Source organism: Phacochoerus africanus, chromosome 14 (genome assembly GCF_016906955.1).
Source record: "Phacochoerus africanus isolate WHEZ1 chromosome 14, ROS_Pafr_v1, whole genome shotgun sequence".
In the NCBI taxonomy this organism is placed as follows: Eukaryota; Metazoa; Chordata; class Mammalia; order Artiodactyla; family Suidae; genus Phacochoerus; species Phacochoerus africanus.
Genome location: NC_062557.1, coordinates 59,613,073 through 59,639,385, shown reverse-complemented (window position 1 = coordinate 59,639,385; position 26,313 = coordinate 59,613,073). Strand labels below are relative to the sequence as shown.

The 26,313-nt window shown below is 65.5% G+C and overlaps 2 protein-coding genes across 7 annotated transcripts in view; one reads left to right on the top strand and one right to left on the bottom strand.

Moving 5' to 3' along the window:
- The window catches only part of SLC5A10 (solute carrier family 5 member 10), a 50,190-nt gene extending 44,504 nt beyond the window's left edge, over positions 1-5,686 (top strand). Inside the window, exons 11-15 of the mRNA XM_047758477.1 lie at positions 1,133-1,283; positions 4,495-4,663; positions 4,795-5,010; positions 5,208-5,265; positions 5,378-5,686. Coding sequence (XP_047614433.1) covers positions 1,133-1,283; positions 4,495-4,663; positions 4,795-5,010; positions 5,208-5,265; positions 5,378-5,484 — 701 coding nt within the window. The 3' untranslated portion in view covers positions 5,485-5,686. The remainder of the gene's footprint in view (positions 1-1,132; positions 1,284-4,494; positions 4,664-4,794; positions 5,011-5,207; positions 5,266-5,377) is intronic.
- A 3-nt stretch (positions 5,687-5,689) lies between these two features.
- On the bottom strand, positions 5,690-26,019 carry GRAP (GRB2 related adaptor protein). 6 transcript variants are annotated; one of them, XM_047758486.1, is made up of 5 exons: positions 25,798-26,019; positions 20,199-20,296; positions 16,164-16,286; positions 8,695-8,863; positions 6,543-6,878 (listed from the first exon to the last, which is right to left on the bottom strand). In XM_047758486.1, the coding sequence occupies exons 1-5, from the start codon at positions 25,873-25,875 to the stop codon at positions 6,693-6,695; spliced, it is 654 nt and encodes a 217-aa protein (XP_047614442.1). In that variant the 5' UTR covers positions 25,876-26,019; the 3' UTR covers positions 6,543-6,692. The 6 variants fall into 6 exon arrangements, 5 of the variants coding, with proteins under 5 accessions (XP_047614440.1, XP_047614443.1, XP_047614442.1 ...); XR_007131931.1 differs by having other exon boundaries at positions 6,788-6,878; positions 7,440-8,863; XM_047758484.1 differs by lacking the exon at positions 8,695-8,863 and having other exon boundaries at positions 5,690-6,878.
- Between the last annotated feature and the right edge of the window lie 294 nt (positions 26,020-26,313).

Here is a 26,313-nt window from a genome sequence, read left to right as displayed (position 1 = left end):
CACCGTGGGCTTCCCACCTGCCGGCCTCGCCTGCCCCTTCTGTTCTGGGGGCTGCCTGAGCCCCCAGCGCTGACCCCATGACCCCTCTCCAGCGCTGTCCCCTTGAGCTCCCTGCCTGAGAAGTGGGAGGCGCGTCCGCCTCCCTGAGCCGGAGAAGGAGGGTGGAGAAAGGTGTGGAGGAAACGGATTTAACTCACCTTCCTCTGTCAGCCTAAGGGAACAGAGAGGGCCAGGGGATGCTTGGAAGTCACACAGCAGGTCAGAGGCGGAACCAGGGCTGGGCAAGCAATGACACCTATAAGGCTGAGGCCTCGGGGAGGCGGCTTTTCCTAGGGTCGGAGGTGGGGGCATGTGGAGAAGTTGGGGGAGGGCTGGAGGCAGCCGGGGATCTGCGGAGGTGGCGGAGGTGCTTCGACACCTGAAGAAAAACACCCGAAGCCTTGGAGACAGACTCAGACGGAAGCCCAGAGAGGGGAGGCTACCAGCCTGAAGCCACGCAGCACGAGGCCTCTGTAGCCTTAGCACCTCTCAAGCCCACAGCCCCTAGAAGGCTTCGCACGGCAGGGCCTCGCCCACAGCGAGTGGGCCCCTCACTCATTTTCCAGCCAATGACCAGATGGATTTTTCTCTCCTGTCTGGGCGACCACGCCTCCTCTTGCACGGAGCTGACCAGACAGGGGACCCCCGTGCCTGCCAGGGCGGCCGCACGCAGGCAGTAGCAGGAAACCCCAGGCCCTGGGCCCTGCCCAGGGTGGGGCCTCCAGACTGAGGGTCCCGGCCCCCCCCAAGGCCTGTCTCTGGACTGCTGTGCGTCCTGGGCAGCTCTCTGCCCCTCTCTGAGCCTCCGCCTCAAGTGAAGTCTGGGTGGGAGAGTGTTTGGTCAGCTGGAAGCTCCTGGTGGCCCGCAGCCCGCAGGGGCAGGCCGCAGAGGCAGGAGTCCCACAGTTGTCCCCAGCCTCCGTGTTGGGGGTCTCCGCCCCTCCCCCGACCCCTCCTCCCTCCAGGTCTGTGCACAGGGATTTGCGAGCGGCCAAGGCCGCCGGAGGGGCTCAGCCAGAGGGCCCTGGGCAGGGGGGCTGGCGGGGGCCGGGAGCCCAGGCAGGGTCACAGCGGCCCCGCGTTGTCCCCCCAGGTCTGCGGGGGCTGATGGTCGCCGTGATGATGGCCGCGCTCATGTCCTCGCTGACCTCCATCTTTAACAGCAGCAGCACCCTCTTCACCATGGACGTCTGGAGGCGGCTGCGGCCCCGCGCCGGCGAGCGGGAGCTGCTGCTGGTGGGACGGTACGGGCAGGGGAGGGGCAGGGACGAGGGCCTCCCCGGCCACAGAACCAGCCTAAGAGGCCCCACCAGACTGGGCTTTGAGGGATGCATAGGAGTTTGCCGATTGGAGAAAGGACGATGCTGGGAGAGAGAGGAAAGAAGCGGCTGGAACACCCTGTCCATGGCACCTTCTCCATGGCTCTCCTGCCCCCCCCCCTTCACAGCCACAGCCCCCATCTCGACAGCACCTCTTGTCCCTGAGGGAGTCTCGGCAGGGTGGCAGGGTGGCGGGTGGGGTCCCCTTCCCTAACCATCAGGAGATCTTCTTTCCCACATCTGAGCCCCACCCCCACCCTGATGGCTCCCAGCTGCCCCAGGGAGGGCCGGGGCCTGGGCTCTGGCGCGGCCACAACCGGGCCATAGTTGTCCCTCTGGCCCGGTGCCCCTGGCCCCGCAGAGCGTCTGCACATTTCCTCCCAGCCCTGCTTGTCCCCTCCTCAGTCACCTCCGTGACTCACCCGATCTTTCCAGACTCTGCTCTCTCTGCTCAAGTGGCCCTCCTCCAGGCAGCCCTCCCTGATAGCCCTGACTAAGGAACGAGCCCCCTCCCCTGGACGCCTCCCACAGGAGCTGTAGCCTGACTGCTCCCACAGCGCCTGTGGCCTTTGTAGGTCCAACCAGGGCCCTGATGTCCCTCCCCATGGGGGCAGGGGGGGCCAGTCTGGCCTGCCCTCCAGCCCCGTGCTCGGCCGAGTGCCTTTGGGTGTGACCTGGGCGATGGGCGAAGAGGAGTTGTGCCCCCTCTGGGGTGCCACTCGCCCCGCATTGCCCCTGCTCTGCCAGCCTCTGCTGCTGGGCTTGGCCAACCACACCCCCTCCTCAGGGCGGGGGCTCCCAGGGCTCCAGGCAGTCGTCCCAGTGACGCAGAAGAGCAGCCTGTGTCAGGGCACGCCGGCGGCAGGTGTGAGCTCGCAGCAGGCTCGCCGCCTCCTCGGGAACAGGGAGCCTCTCCCGCGGCTCGCAGCGGCCCCCGTGTCAGTACCCTGACCGCCCATCCCAGCCAGGGGGTGCCTGCCCCATCTGACCCACTCCCTCTGAGCCCCTCCACCCCTCGCTTCCCGGGAGCTGGGGCCCCGACATCCCCCTGCCCCAGGGTGTGCCTTGCCCCCGCCCCCGCCTGGACCTGCAGCCCTCCGTGCCCCCTGCTGGTCCGCGTGCCCGGCCTCCTGCTCCACCTGAAGCCTGAGTCCGGAGCTGGTCTCCCATCTACGCCCTTGACCTCCTTCCCACCCCGTCCACCCAGGGGAGCCTGCCCCGGGCCCTGCCAGCCTGCCAGGGGCACGTGCTGTGTGATGCCGGGCAGGCTGCTCACCCTCTCTGGGCCGCAGTTATGTTGGCTACCAGGTTGGTGGGGTGGAGGGGGCTCAGTGCTGGGTGCTGGGCCATCTTGAAGAAGCAGGACGCCCCCAACACCTCCGGCCTCCTCCTGCCTACAGCAGCACCATTCAAGCTGCGTTTCCAGCCCCGTAGGCTCCTATCTCTGGAGCCTCAATCCAAGGAGGGAAAGAGTTTGGGGCGGAGGGCACAAGAAGCCTACGGAAGATGCTGGGAACCCCACTGGTCTCCTCGGGCTGGGGGACATGGCAATCTCATGCCTGGAGCCCCTATCTTTGCCAGCCCCCAGCCTCCCTCCCTGGTACCCCCTCCCGCCCCTCTGTCTACCTCCTCTTATTCAGTCCACTGGTGCCAGACGTCCCTGGTGTCCTGCATCGAACTGGACAATTTAAGGGGTCCAGAAAGAGCTCAGAGCCCCCCAACCCTTGAGGACCCACCCCCTGCAACTGCGGCTGCAGCCCAGGGACAATAGAAGGAGCCAGGCGCCCTGATGGCCGAGTGGAGGGATGGGGGCTCAGGAGGACTTCCTGGAGGAGGAGGGCCTCGAGCTGGGCCTTGGAGATGAAAGGGTTTTGCTGGGGGAAGAGTTGAGAAGGACATTGCAAGTGGAGGGATCGGCCTTGGGTTTAAGGTCCCTCTGGTAGCCCGGTGGTGGCCGAGTCACAGGAGCAACCGAGAGGCCAGGAGCAAGGCCAGGGCCCCGCCCCCACCCTTCCAGAGATGCTGAGTCGGGGGTTGGATGCGGGGCCTGTGCGAGGAGGGCGCGGGCGGAGCTGTCTTTGAAGAGGGCCGCGCCTGGCCGCCCGCCAGGCGGAGGGTTAATTAGCCTGAGTCGAGGGGGCGCCTCCTTCCTCCACCCTCTCCCTCAGGCCTGGAAGGAGAGGCGGGCGGGCGGCCGGGCAGGCGAGCGGAGGACCCATCCCAGCTGCACACGTGGCCTCTTACTCCTGCTGCCCACTCTGGGGTTCCAGGAGGTCTCACCCATCACCCACCACAGGGACGGGAGCGCCCAGCAGACCCAAGACACAGGCGGGAGGCAGTCAGCCAGAGAGGGGCAGATGGACACCTTAGCCGGGTCCCACATGCTTACAAGGCTGCAGGGCCCCCTCCTCCTGGCAGCCCTCCTAGACTGAGGCTTCCCCTGGGCTCCCTCAGCACAGTCCTACTGGGGTGACAGGCTCATCTGTTTTCTTGGCTCCACTCTGGGTGCTGGGCAGGGGCCAGGCCCCCGCATCCCAGCGCCCTTGCTGCTGAGGGGCCCACGCCCAGCAGGAGGCAGGCAGGAGCTGGAAGGAGGACCCCATGCGGGGGAGGGGGGGAGAGAGGGGAGGGGCTCCACCCGAACCCAGAGCCCCAGGGACCAAGGTCTCCCTGCAGGGGCTGCGAGTCCACAGCCAAGAGCTACAGGGGGTGGGGGAGGTGCCCGCCAGAGGCCTCAGCTCCTTCGAAGGCCCGCCTGCCCCAGAGGAACCACCTGGAAGCCAGTCTGGCCTGAGTGTAGGGCTGGGCTCGTGTTTCTCGAGCACCCCTGTGTGCCAGGGTGCCACTAAATGGATGGGCCGGCCTGTGCCTCCAGCCAGGCGTGGGGGACAGGCAGTGGGCGCCTAGAAGCCGGAGACCCTGGGACCCCCGGGATGAGGGGGGCCAGGCAGGCCGAGTCAGGGGTGGCCCCCGTAGGTGGCCAGGAGCCATGGGAGGGTCTGGAGCGGGCAGGACTGGCCAGCCCCTGGAGCAGCGGGAGGAGGGCTGGAGCTGGGGCGGCAGGGGACAGGTGGTACGCAAGCCTTAGCGACCAGGAGGGGGTCTCGAGGGGTGGCCTGCCTGCTGCCGCCCGCAGGCTGGTCATCGTCGTGCTCATTGGCGTGAGCGTGGCCTGGATCCCCGTCCTGCAAGGCTCCAACAGCGGGCAGCTCTTCATCTACATGCAGTCGGTGACCAGCTCGCTGGCCCCCCCGGTGACTGCGGTCTTTGTCCTGGGCATCTTCTGGCGGCGGGCCAACGAGCAGGTGGGTGGGGGTGGGGAGAGCTGGGGCAGGTCCAGCCCGGGGGCGGGGGGGGGGGCGCGCTGGGGTCACTTCCCCGCTGCCTGGGCCGTCCGCTCTTGGCCCCCGCTGCCCTGCCTCCTCCTCCTCCCCAGGGGGCCTTCTGGGGCCTGATGGTGGGGCTGGCGGTGGGCGCCTGGAGGCTGGTCCTGGAGTTCCTGCACCCCGCCCCGCCCTGCGGCCACCCCGACGTGCGGCCGGCTCTGCTCCGCATGGTCCACTACCTGCACTTCGCCGTGGCGCTCTTCGTCCTCAGCGGGGCCGTGGTGGTGGCCGTGAGCCTGCTAACACCGCCCCCCGCGGGCGTCCAGGTAAGCCTGCCCCGACCCCTGAGCACTGAGGGGCGGCTCTGGGCCCCTCCTGACCCCTGGCCCGCTCTGCCTCTGGCTCCTGACCCGTAACCCCATCCGGCCCCTTTCGAACTCGGCTGCCCTCTTCCCCTCCTGACTCTGTCCTGTCGGGGCCCATTCCCGTCCCGCAACCCCCGACCACCCCCCATTCCCTGCAGATCGAGAACCTCACGTGGTGGACCCTGGCTCGGGACCGGCCCTCAGGGGCCAAAACAGGTGTGTGTGCCCTGGGTGCCCCCCTCACTCCCACCCCACGGCGGGGCTGGAGGCCAGGGCGCCCGGTGTGATCCGGCGACCTTCATCCCGCCCGTCCTCGCACCCCCTGCAGGTGACGGCCCGGCATCCCAGAAACGCGCCTTCTGGGCCCGGGTCTGCGGCCTCAATGCCATCCTCCTCGTGTGCGTCAACCTCTTCTTTTACGCCTACTTCGCCTGACGCGGCCCCCCCGGGGCCCCGGCTCCCACCAAGCGCCCTGAGGCCCGGGGAAGGTGGCGCCCCTTGGTGGGTCAGTGCCCAGGGCCTTGCTGAGCCAGCAAAGCAGGAGCCCTGACCAATTAAGGAGGAAGTGGGAGAAAAAAAAAGCCTGTGAAACTTCACAAATAGTCATAATTGGAGGCAAATGAGATTTTGATGAACAGCCTCAGACTCACTGTTTTTATTCTGGGTTCATGGGCCCAGGTCAGAGCAGCCCAACCCACCAGAGCTCGGGGCTGGAAGGGTCTCGGGCCCCAGCCCCCCGGGTTCCTCCCCACCCCACCTGCTCCTGGAGCCTCCCCTCCCCGGGCACAGCTCACCGCCCCTCCACCGGCCTGGCATGCAAAGCCCCTTCCGAGCTCCCTCCGTCTGCCTGGGCACCAGGGACCCCGGGTCCCAGCAGGTGCTGCTTGGACCTCCTGCTGGTGGCCCCTTCCCCAGGGACACCCTGCCCTTCCTCCAGCCGGGGCCCCACCGAGACTGCCTACCCCATTCTGGGTGCTGCTGGCCCTCCAAGCCCAGCTCTGGCCTCCACTGCCTACCGGGCCTGTAGCCCCCTACTCTTCCCGAGGCCCTGGGTCTGTGCCGAACCTGGGCCTGAACAAACAAGCAGGTGCAGCCACGTCTCCCAGGTGGCCACGTCCAGGGCTGGCCCCTCACAGCCAGTCTGCCCTCGGGGCCTCCCTGACTTCCTGCCCGCCGTCCCTCAGGGCCTCCGTGCCCCACCAAGTGTGTCTGGGGCAGCGGGGCCATGGAGGCCGGCAGGGACCCCAAAGGCTTCGTGGGGCTGCCCAGCAGTCCATCTCCACCTGGAGTCTGCCCAGCGAGTCCAGGACACGGTGTGCAGGCCCTGGCCACCTCCCCAGCAGCCAGCCTTTGGGGCTTTTGGATGGAGGGGCAGGCGGGCCCCAAGGCGAAGTCACCCACCCAGCCGTGGGTCCTCGGCTCGAGCCCCAGGTGGGTGGGACCTGGGGGAAGAGGATGGCCGGGCCTGGGGCTCCCCCAGTCCGGGGGCCAGGGACACAGCGTGGGCCCATCCCAGTCTGCGTGGAGCGCAGGAGGCTGGGTGGGCGGTCTGAGGCCCTGGGCTGGGGGCGCCCGTGTCCTCTTTCTGGCCCTCAGCGCCCGGTGGACCGGCGTCTGCCGGCCCCGCCCCAGGCCCTCTCCCGTCACAGGTGCACCGGCTGGACGTAGCTCCGAGGGAAGAAGCCGACGCGCCCGCAGAGTCGGCCCCGCCACCAGCAGGGGTCCAGGCGCTCCAGGACCTCGATGATGTCACCGCGGCGGAAGCTGAGCTGGGAGGGGTCCTGGGTGGAGAAGTCGAACTGGGCCTGGGCATAGCAGGCCCGAGGCGGCTGCGGGAGGAGGAAGTAGTCAGTGGGGCCCTTTGGGAGCCCCCGCTGGGCTGTCCCCACGGAGGCCCCAGAGTGATTCGACGGGTGGGGGCTTCCAGGAAGCCCTGGGGTTGAACCCACCTCTGTGTCCAGGTCCAGGCGCAGGCCACCCCACCACGGGCCTCCTGCCTCCTCCCTCCCGCCTCCCGCATGTCTGCGGCACAGACCCCGCGCCAGCACAGGACCAGCCACTGTCCCAGTGCCCAGCTGGACCACCACGGCCGGCGGTCAAGGGACCTGAGTCCTGGGCCTCAGGGTGGGACTTTGGGTGGGTCCCTGCCCAACTTGGGGTCTCTTTCCAGATTCTGCAGCAGCTGTGCTAACTTTTGACTCCAGGCTCCAGGAGCACAGGGATGGGCCTTATAAACTGTCAAGTGCTATGTAGCTGGGGGCAGAGTTTACTGCTCTTGCCACCGGCCAGGCTCTGAGGGGGAGGATGTGCCTGTGCCCTGGTTCCAGTCCTAGCTATGGCCCAAGGTGACCTTGGGCCAGTCCCTGTCCCTGTGGGACTGGGATCCCCACCTGCAAGTGGCAGGTGGACAGGGTCTCTTCGCAGGCACATCAGCCTGGCGCCGTGACGGTTGTGCCCAGCGCCCGGCCTTGCCTGCCCACCAGGCTCTCTGCTCTGAGCCTGCAGAATCTTATCCAGGACAGGCGATAGGATCCCAGACAGGCTGTAATTAGCGGTTCTCTGCCCAGGAAGGAGGAGGCGGCATGGGTCCCAGACCTCCGCAGTTGCCCACAGGGTGGGTGACGCCAGGGCCAGGCCAGGGCAAGGCAGTGGGTATGGGGGAGCCCTCCGGCGGCCCCCAGCTCCATCCTGGCCCCTCGTACTCCCCAAGGGCAGAGCTGGGAGGGATGGGGGTCTGGGAAGCAGAGGGATCCCCGAGACTGAGCTGGGAGCTGCCCAGGCCCCAGGACCAGGCTGAGTGGGCAGAGCAGGCTGTGGGAATGGGGCGGGGCGGTCCTCCTGAGGCGCTAGTTGACCCTCTGGCATATCAGGTCCCAGGCTCATCCTGCTGGCAGAGGGGACACTGAGGCCCAGGGGAGTGAAGAACCGGCCCTACGGTCACACAGGGCGGGCCAGCAGGGTCTAGGAACAGGGCAGGACTGGAGCGGCAGCCCCCCATGCTCCCGTGCTCTGCAGAACCCGAGTTCACCGGGCCACCCAGCATCCCGACCTCCAGCCCCGGGCCTCACCGACTCCCCCTCCCAGGGTAAACACGCTGGGGAAACAGCACATCGGGGCTAACGACCCCACTGGCTGGTGTCATCGTCCTAATGAGAGAGCTGGCCCCTGGGCCCCTTGATGAAAGAGCTGGCTGGCAAATTGCTGTTATTGCGAGGACGAGGGGCGGCGACCCCCTCCACCCTCCAGGACCTCGCCCAAGATCGCTGGCGCTGCCCCACCCTCGCCCCAGGCCAGCTCCTTGGGAGCAGAAGCCAGCCCTGACCCTGCCGGCAAGTGGCCTTGGCTGAGTCACGTGGTTCCTGAGCCTGTTTCCTGCCTGTGCTCCGGGGGCCAGGAGGCTCCCAGGAGGCTCCGGACCTCCACTCACTCCACGAACACTATTGAGCACCTGCTGTGAGCACCTGCTGTGGTCCAGGGGCCGAGGACCAGCCAGGCTCCGTCCGCCCCAAGTCGCCCCCTGCTCCTTCCTTTCCCCGCTCCCCCACCCGGTGTAGCGTCCCCAGGAGGGAACTTTACCAGCGGGGCAGGACTCCGCTCCTGACACCTGGGGTCCGGGGTCTGGCCTGCCCACGGCCGCCCACCCACCTTGACCACGGACTCCTCATCCCGCAGGAACACCTGCCGCTTCTTGGCGATCGTGGTTGTTCGGTAGAAGGCGACGAGCTCGTTCAGAGAGTCGAACTTCTCCTCCCACAGGTGGTACTTCCCCGGGACCTCACGCAGCACCTTGAAGTGTTGCACCTGGTCCCCGTAGCTGGGGGAGAGGGCCCAGGTCACCGCAGATGGACCCACAGCAGCCGGGGCCCTGCCCCCTGCCCACCACCCCCACCGGGTGGGCCTGGAGCCGGGAGGGGTGGGGAGGGGAGGGGGTCCTGCTTCCCACTGACCGGCTCCAGGAAAGACGCAGTCCGTCCCCCTGCAGCAGAGCGCGGAGTTAAAGGTGCCGGCCCTGGACCAGGCCGCTTCCTTGCTGTGTGACCTTAGGCAAATCGCTTAACTTCTCTGAACCTCAGTTCCCTCGTAATAACACCTCCCTCCGGGTAAGCGCTCATTTCCTGGCACCCTTCAAGGTCCCTCTGAGAGCGGTGATCAGCCGGTACCTCCTCCACACAGCAGCCCCTCAGCCTTGACACCCCACCCGCCCCTCCCAGCCCTACAGCCCCTACGGCCCCGAGGACTGAGTCCTACGGCCATCCGGACTCAGAGCAAAGGCTCAGGGGTATGGGAGGCTTCCTGTCCTCCCCACCCGGTCCCCTGCCCCCCCACCTCAAGAACCTTCTATGGCTCCCCATTGCCCTCAGGATAAAATCTGAAAACCTCAGTCTCAAGTTCTGGCTCTGATGACACCTCCAGCCTCTTTCCTTCAAACACCCTTGGATGCCGTCAAGGAGCCCCTTCTCACCGCCCAGCCTCCAGCCCAGCCCACTGCCTTCCCGCCCAGCCCGGCCCAGCGGGGCGGAGCCTGCCTGGGGTTGGGGGGGGGGCTGGGCACGAAGACTTGCCTGCCCCCTTCCCACCTTCCCACGCACGGCACGTTCCACGCCAGCCCAAGCCGGGCAGGACTGGGGCAGCCCGAGTTTCTGCCGGCCCACTGTCCTGGGCTTCCAGGGCCTGCGCAGGGGTAGGGACGCTGCCCACCCCCGCTGCTCGTGGTTCATTTCGTCCCCCTGAGAGCCCCGGGGCTGGTCTGCTGCCTTGCTACAGGTTAAGATGAAAGATTTAAGCTCGAGATGCGTTCCAGGTAACACCTTCTGGTCTGTGTGCCTCTGGGGTGGGGGAGGGGAGGGGTGGGGGGTGGGCCCCCCACCTGCCCAACTCAAAGGTCCACACCCCACAGAACCTCTCCCTCCCCTTTTTTTTTTTTTGCTTTTTAGGGCCGCACCAGCAGCATATGGAGGTCCCCAGGCTAGGGATCGAATCAGAGCTACAGCCGCTGGCCTACACCACAGCCACAGCAATGCGGGATCTGAGCCGTGTCTGCAACCTACACCACAGCTCACGGCAACGCCAGATTCTTAACCCCCTGAGCGAGCCCAGGGATCAAACCCACAACCTCATGGTTCCTACTCAGATTCATTTCTGCTGCGCCACAACGGGAATTCCTCTCTCTCCACTTTCCAACCTACCTCCAGGCCTCTGCATAGACAATTTCTTCCAAATGCTCCTTAAGTCAAACTCCTACTCATGCTTCAAGGCCCAGGTCCAATGGCCCACCTCTGCCAGCTGCCTCAGATGCCCTCGGTCAGAGTCTGGGGATTCCTTGGGTTCCTCAGCCCCTTGTACATCCTACTTAGAAGCTGCTGTTCGCAATGCTTGCCTGCCAGACACCCAAAAGCAGGAGGCAAGGAACAGGCCCAGGTCTAGCCCCGATGGGAGGGGCTGGACTCAGGGATCAGAGCGCCGAGGCCTGGACCCCCCCCCCCGCAGGCTCCGAGCTTGGAACCCGCCTCTCTAACACGTGTCTGCTCTCAGGGCCACCGGCTCCCCGCACAGAACAGAGGTCAGGAGACGCCCGAGGCTCTGTGACCAGGCCGAGCCACCGTCCCCAGCCCAAGACAAAGCTACTCATGTACCATCAGCAAGCGTGGTTCCCAGGTGACTAAGCCGCTGTGTTGCCGGCTGTGGGACATGCGTGTCCACGTGCCGAATGGAAGGAGGGGCACTGCCCCCCGCCCCGTCTGGCCGCCTCGGCCCTTGAGGCTGCCCCCGGGGCCTGGGGGTGTCTCTTAGCAGCGGGCGGGGTCGGGGGGCAGGGGAGGCAACCAGCAGAACAGGGACCCCGACTCTCTGTTCAGGGAGAAGGAGAAGCCTGGGCTGCAGGTGGCCCTGTCCTCCGGGGAAGGGCGAGGCCAGGGGTGAGCGGTTTGCAAACACCTCAACCCCAAATGAGCACAACTCCGAACACTTTGGTGTTTGAAGGTGACCTTCCAGTTACCCAGAAGGTCACCCAGACCCAAGGGTTCGATGTGAGAAGAAGCCAGGGAGTTCGAGAACCTTGCAATCTCGGCGTCTCAGACCTGGGAAGCCCTTCTGGTCCAGCCCGCAGCCTGTGGTGGGAGAGCGGGGCCCAGAGGGAGGGGACCCTGCCCAAAGCCGGGGACGGCGCCGCAGGCAGTACGGCTGCGTCTGTGACCAGCGTGGCCCTCCTGCTGGGCCAGCCCCTGTCCTGACCTGCGACCGCACCTCCTTGGGCCAGGCCTGAGGACCCGGCACCTGGGCCGTCTCCTCTCCCAGCCAGCCTGTCTCCCACCCCCCAGGCCCGGGTCCCTGTCCAGATGGCCACTGAACTGCCGGGATGGCCTGGTGCAGGCTGCCCCGCTGAGCTGGAGGAGGGAAGGGCGGCCTGAGGGGCCTGGCCTGGGCGTGGCCAGAAGCAGGAGGGGCGGGGGGGGACACACCTGGAGGTGCCACACGACCACGAGCGGAGCCTGGGGCGTGTGCGCGTGTGTCTGTGCTGTGCCCCTGGACCTGCACGGGTGTCCTGCTCTGTGGGACGCCCTGGACTCTAGGTCCCTCTCTGAGCAGCCATGGGGGTGTCTGTCTCCCTGTGTGACCCCCACACCCACCTGCCCGGGGCCCGAGGGCTGGACGGACTAAGTCAGGCCCGATGCTACCCGGTCCTGCTCAGCAGGTTTTTCTGGCCTGGTGGCGGCAGTAGCAGAGGCAGTGGTGGCCATGGTGGCCGCCCAGGGCAGATAAGCAAAGCTGGGGTAGGGTCAGGAGCCCCCCAGCCCCCGCCACCCATCAAGGCCTGTGACCCGAGCGGAGGCCTGGGTGCTACCTGCCCCACTGGGTCATTTGCCATCAGGCATGGCCCTTCTCTAGACTTTTCCCGTCCATGAGAAGGGAGGGGCGGCTGACCAGCAGACGGAGATAAAATCAAACTGACCTTGGCAAGTGGTGGAGACAGACTCCCCCTGGGACTTTGGGCCTCAGAGAAGGAGAGTGGAAGGGTTGGCCCTGTCCCTCGGGTCACAGAGGGTCACTGGGCTCGAGCTCTCTGCTGTTTCTGGCTGTGTGACTTCGGGCAAGCTGCTGCATGTCTCTGGGCTTTGGCTTCTTGCCTTCCCACTGGGCTTCTCGGGTCACTTCCTCCTTGTCTTTGCATAAAATTCTGCCCCCGCCACTCCTTTCCTGCTTCCTTTTCCCAAGAACCTTTATCATCTTCAAAGATTTTAGGCTCTTTACTGATATTACTCAATTCTGTACATAACACGAGCATATGCACAGGTGCATGTATATAGTTGCCAGCCCCCCCCACCCCCCGAGAACGTGGTGCCTGAAGGACAGGGAGCTTGTTCCATTTGCTGGTGGCCGAATCCCAGCACCGGGCGCAGAGCCCGGCATAGAGAAGGGGCTCAGTGACCCAAGGGGCAGAGCAAAGTCGTCATTGACCCCAGGGCCCCTCTGGCCTGAAAAGAAGCAAAACGTCTCACTTGGGAACAAACCACCCTTTCCGAGAGAGGAGCCACGGCAGCCCGTGCAGAAGTTACCCAGCTGTGTGCCCCAGCCCTGCCCGCTCGGCACCCGCTCAGGCATGCTCCCGGAGGTGGAGGGGACAGCCCTGTGTAAACTCATAAAGGACAGCCAGCCATGGCCACTACCCGTCAGCGAGGCGGAACGGAGCCCCAAGCCCCACCTCTGACAGCTTCATGGGGCTTGGCGGGAGCATGCGGGAGATGCCACATGTGTGGGGTCAGAGTCCCCAAGAGCCCAGCCAGCAAGGGCGGAAATGCCCTCACACGGATCCTGCTGCCGTCACCCGGTCCCCGGACTTCGTGACATCCAGGGTGACCGTCTCCCCGTTGCCGACGAGGGGCCGGATCTGCTGAGGTTGCCCAGCAGGTCCAGAGCAGGGCCGGGACGAGAGCTGGGCTCACCGCCCCCACGTCCCACGGGCCCCTCTCTAAGAGCCCGGGGCCGGTGGGGCAGGACGCGTGGCCCCGGGAGGGTCAGCGGGAGGGTTCTTTCTATAGCTGGCTTGGGGGAGCATTTACCATGTGCTGCAGTCACAATAAGCACGTTACAGGGTTGGGGGTGTTTTGCTGTTCCCCCCCACACCCCAGCATGAGGAAGTTCCTGGGCCAGGGGTCAAATCCAGGCAGCCAGTGACAACCCTGGATCCTTAACCCACTGCACCACCAGGGAACTCTGTACACGGTTGTTCGTTTTACAGACAGGAAACTGAGGCTGGGGGGAACCTGCCTAGAGCCGAGATTCTTGCTCACAAGTCCACTGTCCCAGCCACAGACACCCTGAGTCTGTTTCCTGCTCTGAGCCCTGTCCGTTGGTTCTCCAAGGGCCCTGAAAAGGCCCCTGAGACATAAGGGACCCCCCGGGGGACGGGGGGGCAGGACCCCCACACCCAGAGGGACCAAACCAAGGTGGGAGGGTGCCACCTGGTGGTGCTGTGCACACACTGCAGCTGCCGGGCCCAGGAAGCTCCTGTGTGTTCCCACCTGGGGGGCGGCTTGGCCAGGATGCTTGGGGGAGGCATGTGTGCTGGGGTTTCTCTGAGGGACACTCCCAGCCCCCTCTACCAAGACCGCTTTGGTGCTGGCTCTCTAGCTCGCAAACGGCTCCCTGGAACTAACTGCCCATCGCCCCTCCTGGTCGGACAAACGCATTGCCGTCCAAGCCCGCCCTCATTTCTCCACCTCCACGTCTTCGCACATGCTGTTCCCAGCGCCCGGCCTCTCCTCTCCATGCACCAAACTCCTACTTGTGCTTCAGGGCCCAGCTCAGATGTCGCCTCCTCCACCCTGTGCATTGAACTTTCCTCAGCCAGGTGTCATGGAGACCCCCGGCTCCCACACTCCCTGGGGTGAGTCCCCCGTTCTGCCCTATGTGCACACAAACACACGCACCCCAAGGTCGAGACGGTTGGGCTCACCTTGTGCCCGTGGGCGGCGGGGCTGCAGGCACAGGGAGGCGCCAGGAGAAGGCAGGGCCGAGGCACCCGTGGCGGAAGTGCAGGCCGTGGGATCCACTCACAGGGGAGGGAGAGGCGGGGTGCGGGTTCAGCTCAGGCTGCGGAGGCGGCCCGGGGAGTCCCCTGGGCTGTTTTGCCGGGCGACCCTGGGCTTTGGAGCTGCTCCCAGGAGCCACTGAAAGCCAGATCAGCCCGCCTGGCAGGTGCCATTCCCAGGAGATGGCAGGGCCCTGGAAGCCATCGCAGGGAAAACCCCCACTTCCTGCTTCCGTAGGGGGCCCCCCCAGACAGTGGGGGCTGGGCTGGGGAGGGAGGGTGCCAGGGGGCTCCAGACACCACGACCCCGGGGGTGGGAGATCAGGACCAAGAACTCCCGTGCCACCCCCCTCACGAGGGGACGCCCGCTTTCAGGATGCAGGAAAGAGGCTCAGAGAGGGGAAGGCCACTGCCCATCCAGGACAGCAGCCTGTTCCCAGGGGAGCAGAAGAGCCCGCGGCCAGTCCCAGAGCTGGGAGGGGAGCAGGTGAGTGCTGGGATCCCAGCAGCACTCCTGGCCTTGGTGCCCCCCCCCGCCCCCCCCCCGGGCACCTCCGGGCCCAGGCAGGGAGGCGCCCACCTCTCAGGCCCAGTAAGCAGACCGTGTGCAGGCTCCACGAGCTCCTTGCAGGACGGTGGCCACCTCACCCATCGCGGGGCTCACAGCGGCCTGGGGCGCCCGGAAACCGGAGCCCAGCCTGGGCAGAGAGGCCGAGGATGCCGCCCCCTCCACTGCCTTGAGGGTCCCCTGCGCCCTGTGCCCTGGCAGACTCGCCCCCACCTTACCCGCCAGAGCGACCCTATGTCTGCTTATCTTTTAGAAAATCACCCAGCCACGTGCTGGGAAGCAGCCCAGTCCTAGGAAAGCGGCCAAGCCATCCCCGCGAAGCCACAAAGCCCTGGGAGCTGCCACTGCCTGCAGAGGCCTCGCTGCCCAGCTCAGCCTTTGCCACGCCCTTCCTTCCAGCTGCTGCTGTGCCAGGCCCAGTGCCCACTGCGGCCCTGACAGTGCTGCTGCTGGGGGTGCCCACCTCACAGACCACACACCTGCTGCCTCCCCAGCCCCGCAGCCCCCACCCAGGTCCCAGCCACCACTGTGGTTCCGCCTGGCTCCTCCCAGGGCCCTGGCAGCCTCCCTGCTCACAGCAGCCAGAGGGTCCCAGACAAACCATCCCCCGACTCAGCCCAGCCCATCCCCCACTCGGTCAGCCCGTCTCTCTGGCCATGACATGTGACACCCCCACCCTTGCTGGCTCCACCCCAGTCACCTCGGGGGCTTTGCATCTGCTGTTGGCTCTGCCTGGAAGCCTCTCCTCCAAGGTGCTGACTCCCCGTCCCAGGCTCAGGACTTCGCTCAAACGCCACCTCCTCTGAGGCCGCCCCACCCACCCGACTCCTGGTCTCCTTTCATCATTTGTTCACGCTCTTTCTCCCCCGCTAGGACATAAACCCACATGGGCAGCAACTCTGGTTTCTTCACTGTCATCTCCCAAGTCCCTCGAACAGGCTGGCACGTGGCACGCAGCTCCGTGAAAAGTCCTTGAGTTGCTGCGTCCAGACCTACGGTTCGGGGCCCCGGGAGCAGGGAGGACGGACCAGCCGGGCCCTGGCCCCCCCCATCCCCACCCCTGGCCTCCAGCCTCATTCCTCCACGGCCAGCCATGTCCCCTGGGAGTGGCTTCTGTGCTGTCAGGAGGCTGCCACCAGCTTCAGTGCAGCCACGGTTCTGACGGCTCTGAATAATGACCCCTTTATTACTTGAAATAAGAGCGGTTGAGTGACTTGCCCAAAGTCGCACGGTCAGGAAATGGCAGAGACTCTGAACCCAAGCAGCCCAGCCCCAGAGTCCATCTTATCAGCTGTGCCCACGCCCGGGGAACCATGTCCTGGGTGCCCTGCTGCCCTCCTGGCCCCACCCGCCACCCTAACCTCCTGGGGACTGGCTGCTCTGGGGACATGGCTGACCCCTTGGCCTGGGTCATCCCGGACCCTGTGACGGTCACCTGCTTCCAGGAGCCCGTCGTTCCCTCCACACTCTGCCGGACTGGCCCTGCCCACCCTCCTTCTTGCCCGGCTCAGAACTCACTTCACCGAGACGGAAAACTCCCCTGGGGAACTCTCGCTCTCCCGGACCAGGAAGGCTCCCGGGTGGTTCCGCTTCATCAGAATCTCTTCCGCCAGCTGCCGGGAGATTCTGCCCGAGTACCACCTGCAGAGAGCGGCCAGGTGAGGTTACCTGTCTCCGTGCCAGCTGCCCACAGCATCCCGAGATGCAGGAGGTACAATGGCACCCACTTTTCAGAGGACCCCTCCCCCCGAGGTGCGAGAGGCAGGGGCTGGGGCCCAAGCCCTGCATCCTGGCTCCTGTGCCCAAGCTGTGCCCCCACTCCGGGCAAGCGCACACCCCTACGGGGACAAAAACCAAAGCGTGGTGAGCCCTGACCCGCCAGCCCCAGCGGAGTGCTTCCATTTCACGTGGTTGATTCTTAAAAGGGAAAACATTCTTTTAAAAGATGACCAAAAAAGGAGCAGCTCTGATCTGGTAAGGAAGGGTCTCTCCCTGGGCCTGCTTCACAGATGCACAGACTGAGGCCACCTAGACTTTTCCTCACAGGGTCAAACCAAACAGAACTGGGTGCCCAGGAAGTCGGGCAGGCCCTGGGGCGGGGGCTGGGGTCCCGCTTGTCTTCCAGCTCTGCCCATCCTGCTCTTCGGGCTTGCCCCCCCCTCAGAGGGGCCAGGTGGTCCCCCACGGGCTTCCTAGCCCCTGGGTTTTGGCCCAGCCCCTGTGTTGCTCGCACGGGGAAACTGAGGCCCACAGCCACCAGAGTTCCCCTGGGGGGACCTCGGCGCCCTGGGGCGGCCCGGAGTCCCCTTCTCTGTTCTGCTCCCCTCCCCTCCTTCAGCAGAGGCTTCCTGAGTCTGAGCACAGCCTTGCGGTCGTCGGAGGCGGGACTTTTCCTGCCGTATCAGGATGTTGATAGCCAGACCTCAAGCCAAGCCCAGAGGCGCAGGTGCAGGCGGACCCGCCGCCCTGCTCGCTCCGCCGCCCGGCCCCGAGTCACACGATGCACGCGTCCAAACTGCGATGACCCGCGGAGCAGGTGGAGAAACCCCCAGCCCGGCTGCCCCTGCTGGGTCCCTGGATCTGGCCAGAGGGAGCGCCGGTCACGGTCACGGTCACTGGCGCTAGCAGCTCCTTCCTGCACACTTTCCAGCCCAAAATAAAGTCCCCCCCGCCCCCGACGTGGCAGCTCAGGTGCTGCTTCCGGGCAGCCCACAGACCAGACCAGCTGACTGCTGCCCCTAAACTTGTGGGGACCTGGGCCCATCTCACGGCGGGTCCCTTGGAGGGGAGGCGACAAGGTGGTTGCCCAGGGTGGGGGCCCCAAGGAACTGCTGCGTGCTGGGCCTGGGTCTCTGGAGTCTGGGAGGCCTGGATGCGGCCTCCAGGTAGAGGCTCCGGGGGCCCTGGAAGGGGCACAGGCGCCAGTGCTGCTGTGGGGGCGGGGGTCCAATGGGGCCGCGGGGGCGGAATTTCCTGAGCCCTGGATGTCTCCAAAGAACCCGCAAAACCCCACAGGAGGCATGAGCGTGTGGGCGGTTCCCACCCTCAAAGCCTTTTGCAACCACAGCCTCAAGGAGGCCAGCCCTGCCCCCACTGGGTCCTCAAGGCCGCAGCAAAGCCGGCATGTCGGAGGCCCCCAGACCCGGCTCCCCTCCAGGCGGGGCCGCCTCGCTCAGTCCCCCTTTCACTCAGTCCCCCGGGAAGGACAGGGATCCCCCTAAAAGTTGCAGGGCAAGTCTCCGGCCTCAGACTCTCTTGCCCCGGGCGCCCCGCCCGCGGGCCCACAGCACTGGCTGCAAATCCCACGCTGCCTCTCGCCAGCTGTGTGACCCCAGGCACGCCACTCTACCTCTCTGCGCCGCGGTCTCTGTACCCAGGAGATGGGGACGAGAGCACCCAGCCTGCAGGTGTTCGCTGCCGCTGCTGCTGCGACCTCCCACGCGTCACCCCGTCTGCTCCGCTCCTGGCCGCACTCACGCTCTGCCTTCCAGGCCCAGCAGACCGTGCCCTCCTCCGGGAAGCCCGCCTCCACCCCCACCGGCTGCAAGACTGGGTCAGCACCTCCGTGGGGCCCACTCTGGGAGTAGCTTGTCTGCATCACGCGTCCCCTGGGGGCTCCATGGGCAGGTGGGGGTGATAGCGGCTCTCAGGGAAGGAGCAGACACAGGCCCCCTGGGACCCCTGCCCTGGCGCCTCCCCAGCACCCTGGAGCCCGCTGGGCTGAGTCAGGCTCTGAGCAGGAGTTCCCCGCTGCTATTTTGGGGTGGGCCGGGGCAGGGCGAGGTTGGCCAAGAAGGCACCTGGCCCGGCCTCAGGTGGGTTGGCTGGGGGCCTGAGCCATGGCCCTGCTCTGTCCCCCATGCAAGTGGCCGGAGCCGGGGCTCCAGGGCCATCGACACTGGAGCCTTCCATGGCTCCCTGCTGCCCGGGTGGAGACCCGGCATCGCCCTGACAGGCCCAGCCCCCAATCCTTCAGCTTTTCTTGCCTCCCGAGCAAACGGAAGGCGCTGCTTGGGCCTCTCAGCGGCCTCCCGCCTCCCAGCCCCTGGCCTTCTCGGGGCCCCCGCCTCCACCCGGGGTTCCCGCCGTGGCCGCCGGCCTGATCCTGGCTGGGCTCTTTCTGTCTCTCTCCCTTTAGGGCAGAAAGACTGGAAGGCCAGGGGGTGGGCACCTCCCCACAGTCACTCAGCCCAGAGGGACACTGCGGGCCTGGAGCCCGGGGCCGCAGCCCCTGAGGGAGCGGTGGGTCACCTGGAGCCCAGGCAGGGACCTGGGTAGGTTGAGCCTTGCGCAACACAGGAAGCAGAGGTGGTGGCAGCTTTGGAAATCACTCGAAGACAGATAAAGAGAAAATAACCTCCAGGCCCCACCCTGGCCCTGCTCCTCCCTCTGCTTCCACCCCACAGCCGCACGCGCGTGCGTGCGCGCGCGCGCACACACACACACACACACACACACACACACACACACACACACACGTGTCAGGGCTCCCAGCCTGCCTGGCCCTGTCACCTGCCTCCACATCTGACTGAGCCCCGCCCTACGGCCCCACCACCCTCCACCTGGCATTTGAGGCCCTCCTGCCAGTCCTGCTGCCAGGGGTTCTCCCATGTTGCTCTTTCCCCTCTCCCAGGAATGCCTTTCTCTGTTTTGACTTAGCAAACTCCTACACATCCTTCAAAACCTCGCTCATTGCCACCTCTTCTGAGAAGCCCTCTCTAGTTAATTACCTCAGTGCTGACTACCTTCCCTCGTCATCCTGTCTCTCCTGCAGGACGGGACTGCTCTGAGCAGCATCTCATCATGTGTCTCCAGCAGCACCCAGGCTGGGTCCCCTGGAGCCATGCCCAGGGTTTGGTGCATGACAAAGAGGCTATATCTTGGGGCCACCTCAGCCATCCCTTCACACATACCTAGTCTTTTCACAGACTGTGGGGCCGAGAACAGGGCATCCAGCGTTGAAAGACTGACTGGGGGCTTCCCTAAGCCGGTGGGTCCAGGCCTGGGGACACTGGGCCCCACACGTGACTCTTGCTCCAGCCCATCCCAGACTCTGCTCAGCCAATGTCCAGCTGCCCCCCACGCCGCTGCCCCAAAGGCAAGGCCCACAGGTCTGCCTCCTGCCCCTCATCCAGCCCCCCATCGCCCCTCACTACCCACCCCTGCAGGGGCTGAGCCAGCCCCTTGGGGAGCGCTCCTCAGAGATGCAGGTAGAGAAACAGGAACAGAGAGAGCACGTGCCGGCCTGAGGCCACACAGCCGCTGGTGGCCCGGCCAGCTGAGCGCCAGGGCCCTCCTGCACACTCCCTGGCATTCCAGGTCCTCAGGGCTGTGGCCTGGGCGGCCCCGACGCCACCCCGTTGGGCAGGTCTTCCCCTCTCTGTCCCCCCACCTCCACTCAGGGCAGAGACCGGGGGCCCCAGACAGATGGGGCGGGGGTGAAGCCTGGCGGGCAGCTCGGCTCGGCCTGGGCCAGGCTGCGTGGGGACGTTTGGCCGCAGGGTGACGGCGGGTGCCCTGAGGCCCCGGGGCGGGCAGAGCTGGGTCACTCACGGGTGGGGCTTGACACGGATGTAGTTCTTGGGCACGAAGCCCTCTGCGCCCCGGAGCTCAGCCTTGTACCAGTTGTGGTCATCTTCCATGTTCAGGATCTGCCGTGGGAGAGACACAGGCACCGGGTCACCACGGAGGGATGCCTGTCCCCTGCCCAGGGCCCACGCCAGCCCCGGGGCCTGCCTCCGGGTGAGGGCAAAGGTCACAGGGCCGCCCGGGGCTCCTGGGCGCCCAGGGAGGACAGCTGGGGACACGAGACCCCGCACCTGGGGTCCCCTGCCGAGACCCCGCACCTGGGGCCACTCCGTTCCCGGGCGGTGGCCTCGAGCATGCCCCCCCTCCCCCGGCATTTGACGCCAGGCCCTGAGCCGGGGGCAGGGGGAGGGGGTTCGAGGTCCCCGCCTAGTAGTGGTCACCTGGGGTCACTTGCATGGAAACAGCCCTCACTTCTGGGGCCGGGGGTGGCGATCTGTGGGGGGTTCAGGCACCCGTGAGCAAATGAGAGGCCTCTGGGCCGGGACGAGGCCTGGCGCGCGGGTCACACGCTCGCCCTGGCCCCACACCCCGCAGGTGGCCGAGAGGAACCGAAACCGGAGCGGGGGTGGGGAGCGGGGCCGGCAGGAGGCTCGGGCCAGCTTGCCGCGCTTCCCCTGTTCTCAGCCGAGCCTGAGACCGACATCAGCAAAGGCCACTTCACAGGGGAGGACACAGGCCCAGGTGGGGGGGTGCGGGGGGAGAAGCAGGGCCACGCAGCGGGGGGTCTTGAGACCCGCCCCCCCCCATTTCCTCCCATTCGTCCTCCTGCGTTGTCTCTGGGCACCTGCCCAGGGGCCATCGCCCCGTCAGTCCTGGAGCTCAGCCCCCAGTGGGGACATTTGTTGAGACAAAGACTCGAATGCAGAGCAGCAGCCGCGGGAGACCCAGACAGGCGGGTCGTGCCAGGAGGAGGCGCGACATTCCCCGGGGCCCAGACCCCACCCTTGCGGGCAGGCTGCCCTCCCTTGTGTGTCTGCCGGCCCGTTGAGCCCCTTCCTTCCTGCCCCACAGTCTGGGCAAGGCCAGCGGCCCCGGGGACAGACAGAAGCAGGTGGCTGACTCAGGAAAACTCTTGCTGAGAACAGAACAACGCAAAACACAAAACTGTCCCCACTTCACGGGACGCGTAGGGCGTCAGGCCCACTGACAGAGTGAAGACTTCAGGCCCTCGGCCGCTCGCCTGCCCCTCGCGCCCCATTCTTGGCCTCAGTCTCCTCATCTGTAAAATGGGCCCCTCTATGCCCTGCACTGCGGATGGCAGTGTTTGGTGAACTGCAAAGTCCCGGGCGGGCCTCTGAACGTCATCCATCCGTGTTTTGCTTCGTTTGGGGTGTTCGTTTGTTTGTTTTCCTCTCACCTCTGCTCGAAGGAAAGACCCAGGAGTGTTCCTGGAGCTGACCTGTTCAGCGCCCCCAGGCCGTCTGAGCCGCAGGGTTCCCCATCCTCCCGGTTTCCCGGTGAAACCCACAGCTCGGCCTGCCGCCAGCTTTGCCCCCGCGCTGCCCTCCTCGTGTGTGCTGTCCTGTGCCACTGTCCCCTGGCCCTGTGACCAGAAACACCCGCCATGTGCCAGCTGCTGTGCCCGGCCCAGGGACTCAGCAGGCAGCAAGGAGACCACGTTTTTGTGGGCAGACGCGGACAGTAACCAAGGGAGGGAACGACAGACAGGGGATTTAGCGCAGTGGTGCCTGGGTGAGAACAGACATCCGGGTGAAGACTGCCCGCTCTAGGTCAGGCGGGCGTTCGAGAAAGGCCTCTCTGAGGAGGCGACCTGGGAGCTGAGGCTCGTGTTACAGGAAGGACTAGACATGCGAAGAGGTGGGGAACAGTGTCCAAGGCAGAGGGAACAGCCAGAGCGAAGGCCCTGAGTAGGGGGCAGGTGCAGTCCCTGGAGCAGGGAGGCCAGTGGGTCTGCGCTGAGGAGGGGCAGTGCCAGGTGGTGAGCGGAGGGCGAGCAAAAGGTCTTTTCTCCCGGGAGACAGCGCGGGTTTTACTTTCAAAGCCAAGAGGAGCCGTCAAGGCCCCTGGGGGGTGGGGTCAGGCCCTGAGTCAGGGCTGCTTCTTGGGGACAGGGAGGGGCTTCCGAGCAGGCCCAGGAGAGCAGCGGGGGCCCTGGACTGGGGTGCTGAGGAGGGCTGACGGGCTGGGTACAGATGGCGACGAAGGAGCCGAGGCAGCCCAAGGGTCCGCCCGAGTGCCAGCAGGTGGAACAGCTGCGGGGAGCAGGTGGGGGAGCTCAGGGTGGGCTGTGTGGGGCCCGAGGTGGCCGGCTGTCCCCAGGGAGGCTCCAAGGAGGTCGTGGGCTCCCTGTCTGGGTTCTGGGGGCCTGGCTAGGTCCGAGAAGGGAGGGGGGTGAAGCCTCCACCACCACCCATCTCCCCCCTCCAGCTGGGCCCCAGAAAGGCCTGCCCCGTGGGGAGGGGCCTCGCTCCAGGGCAGTGACTTTTGGGACTGATTGTCCCCGATGCTCAGGAAAATACGCTCGGGACGGACAGGCCGTGGGGCTCAGCCGCCAGCCCCCCGCGCTGGCCCTGGCCTGGGGGCGGGGACGCAGGGTGGCATCACGGTCCCGTTTTCATGGTTACGGAAAGCAGACCCCAGACTGGCATGAGGTGGGTGCAGCATCCTGGGTGTGTAATTTAAGGGAGCTCCGAAACATGCAGGGATCGAGATAAACAATGTTTTAAGGCAAAAAATGTGTTAAAAAATGAAACACGGCAAACATTCTGAATATGGTCATGGGGGAGCGTGGGGGGCGGGCAGCAGGTGGGCGTTTTCTGTACCACCTTCTTGGTTATTCCGTAAATCTAAAGCTGGTCTCAAAAACAGTCTTAGTTAAGGTTTTAATTAAAATTTTAAAAGGAGTTCCCGGGTGGCTCAACAGGTTAAGGGTCCATGTTGTCACCACTCTGGCTTGGGGCTGACCCCTGGCTCCAGAACTTCTCCATGCCATGGGCGCGGGGCAAAAAAATTACTGCAAGGCATTCCTGTCGTGGCTCTGCAGTTAACGAACCTGACTGGCATCCATGAGGATGCAGGTTCGATCCCTGGCCTTGCTCAGCGGGTTAAGGATCTGGCGTTGCCGTGGGCTGGGGTGTCGGTCACAGAGGCAGGTCAGATCTGGCGTTGCTGTGGCTCTGGTGTAGGCCGGTGGCTACAGCTCCGATTGGACCCCTAGCCTGGGAACCTCCATGTGCCGCCAGTGTGGCCCTAAAAAAAAAAAAGCCCCCCCCCAAAATTGCAAAAAATCCATCAAACTCTGAAATCAAGGCAGGATTTGACCCGGCACCTGCAGAGTGGCCAGGGAGGGGGACCCCCCCCTTGCATGTGACCCTGGGAGGGGTGCTTGCTCATCTCTGTGCCATCTGGGAAAGGCAGAGGCATGGAGAGGAAGGAAGGGCGACCTTCTGCTGGGCACGGTGCCCGGCGCTGACGTGAGCTTATCAGGCCATCGTGCGGTTTTTCTTCTCTAGGCACAAATCCAGTGTGTGAATGTCTGTTTCCCTCTCTTCAAACTAACGTCTGCGCGTGAGCCTTGGCTCTGGGTGTACACACACGTGCGCGTTCTGCGCTTTTGCGACTTAACGTTGCTTCAGGAGCAGTTTTATGTCAAACGCCGCCCTAAAGAGTGGCAGCAGGGCCTGTGGAATATTTTATGCCATCGCCGGTGGGTGGATTCCACCCCCGCCCCCGCCTGATTCCTCTTCTCCTTCCCCCTCCGGCCCCACCCTCCTCCCCCAGCTCGGTGCGGGGCTCCCCTCTTTGCAGAGACCCCATCGAAAGCTGTCCCCTGCCCTCCCCCACGGACCCTCTGCCGTCACCTCCCCTGTGATTTCCTTGTCCCTTTGCCACCTCTGGACACCTCTCACCCTCTGGAATGTCAGGGCCAGGAGGGCAGGGACAGGCTTGTCCCCTGCTGTACCCTCGGCACCTAGGACAAGGCCTGGGGCAGAGCCGGGGCGCAGCCGCTCGACAAGTGTTTGTTGAGCAAAGGAAAGACAAGGCAGCCGTTTCCTGGGTCATTCCTTGAAAGGTCCCCTCCCGGTCTCCAGGGACACAAGGGGCAAGTGCCCCTGGGGCGGGGGCGCATCCCTTCCGGCTGGCACCTCTCTCCTTGTCCCGTTCTTTCCTTGGGCCCCCAGGTCTCTCTGGGCACCTGCTCCACGCCAGGCACGGTTTTCTATCCCTGCCTCGTGAGCCTGGCCAGACGTGGACCCAGCAGCCGTCGGCTCCAGTGAGGTCTAGTGGGGACCCCGGCTCCCCCGGGCCGGGTCGTGAGCTCAGGCTCTGGGAGGGAAGCGGGCCACCATGGCCTCTACAAGGGCGGCCTTGGAGACCCCACAGGTCCACCCCATCCACCCCGCCCATCGCCCCAGCCTGTTCCAATGTCCCCCGTTCCTCTGCCGCCTGAGCCCCAGATCTGGGTTGAGACCCCGAACTGCTCTCCAATTAGCAAGTGAAGCCTCTAAGCTAGACCTAGACTTCAGAGTCTCACGCCCTGGCTAGATGGCACTGATACCAAGGCTGCCCTGTCCCCAGCTGGCCACGCGTCCACAGCACCCCCCCCCACCAGCCAGGGGGACCCAGGCCCAGCATCCTGGCCCAGAGAAGGGGGGCTTCCCCAGGAAGAGACTGTTCTTCTTGGAACCATCAACCTCCCGACCCCAGACCAGCCCACTCCGTCTCCAGAGGTTTGGAGCTCAGGCGCCAGGTCAGAGGAAGGGGGCTCCCGTCTGACTGCGTACCAGGCAAGCCCAGCCACCTGCCGTGGCCTCGTTGTGTCCCCTGTGACATGGGGCCTCCACTGCTTAAAGGGCCACCGCTGGGCTGGGACCTGGCTCTGCAGGTCAGCACACAGGAGACTCTGTCCCCTCCCTCGCTTGAAGCTTGGAGTCCAGACAGGGCCCCAGGCTCAGAGGTGGAGAACGCCCAATCTCACGCCCACTGTGCTGCTGCCCAGATTGAGGCTCGAGCAGGGGACTTCCTGAGTGTGACTTGGTGGCAGCTCCAGCACCCGACTCGTGGCATGGCCGCTCCTGAGTCAGGCGCCTGAGCTCTGCTCCCAGATGCCCACTTGTAAGAAAGACTCTTCCAGCGGGCGCGCCTGGAACCCATGTGCTGCTGTTCCCCACAGAGGCCCCCGCGCGGGGACGAGGCTCATCTTCCCATTTCCCACCTGTGGGGCGCCTGGCTGGCCCCGGGTCACAGGTGTTTTTGCCCCGTGGGTTCGTGGGTGTGCTTAATTTCCTCGCTCTGTGTCTCTGTCTGCCCATCTGTCTGTCTGTCTCCAACTGTCCTTTCAAATTCTCCCCTGGGAAACTGGCTACGATCTCCTCGAGTCCTCACTGGCCCCAAAGGGAGGATCCCTGAGTGTCTGCCCATTTCCCAGGTGAGGAAACTGAGGCTCAAAGCGGGGAGGTGGCTGGTCCAAAGTCACAGAGCAGAGAACCAGCGAAGCCGGGCCCATTTCCTCCAGACACCTGACTGTGTTTGGGGGCCTGTCCAGGCCCCGATGTTAAGCCCCCCGCCCCGTGCGGGGCCCGCTCAGCTCTGGCCGCCCTACCTTGAGTGTGTCCCCCTTGTTGAAGGCCAGCTCGTCGCTCTCCGTGGCCTGGAAGCTGTACAGGGCCACCGACTCCATGCCGCTGTCCCTGAGCCCCGGCCGCTGGGCTGCGAGCGGGGCCGGCTGCTTCCTGCTTCCTCTGCAGTCAAGGACTGGCTTCCTTTGCTGTGAGAGCGTGTTTGTGCTTTTGAAGCCGAGACTGAGACTTCCCCTGACAGAGAAACAGGAAGCAGAGATGTCCCAGGACAGGGGGTGCAAGCCGCGGGCCCGCCCCAGACCCGGGGGAGTCCCCTGGAAGTCCGCCTCCTGTGCCCACCTCACAGGTGACAAGACTGAGGACCCAGGGTGGAAACGCTGCGAGGCCATCCCAGCTCAGGCCCCGTGTCCTGTGGGCCCAGCCACCCCCATCAACTTGCCCATCTGTCCTCAAGGGTCTTTTTTTTTTTTTTTGGTCGTTTTAGGGCCACACCTGCGGCACATGGAGGTTCCCAGGCCAGGGGTTGAATCAGAGCTGCA

What these genes read in the sequence shown, in the direction of transcription:
- GRAP (XM_047758484.1), bottom strand. Translation starts at nt 25,875, where the DNA reads ATGGAGTCGGTGGCCCTGTACAGCTTCCAGGCCACGGAGAGCGACGAG. An exon ending in ACAAGGGGGACACACTCAAG is followed by an intron (nt 20,297 to 25,797) that starts GTAGGGCGGCCA and finishes CTCCCACGGCAG; the next exon opens with ATCCTGAACATGGAAGATGA. An exon ending in GAGTTTTCCGTCTCGGTGAA is followed by an intron (nt 6,879 to 16,163) that starts GTGAGTTCTGAG and finishes CTCCTCCCGCAG; the next exon opens with CCGCCTCGGGCCTGCTATGC.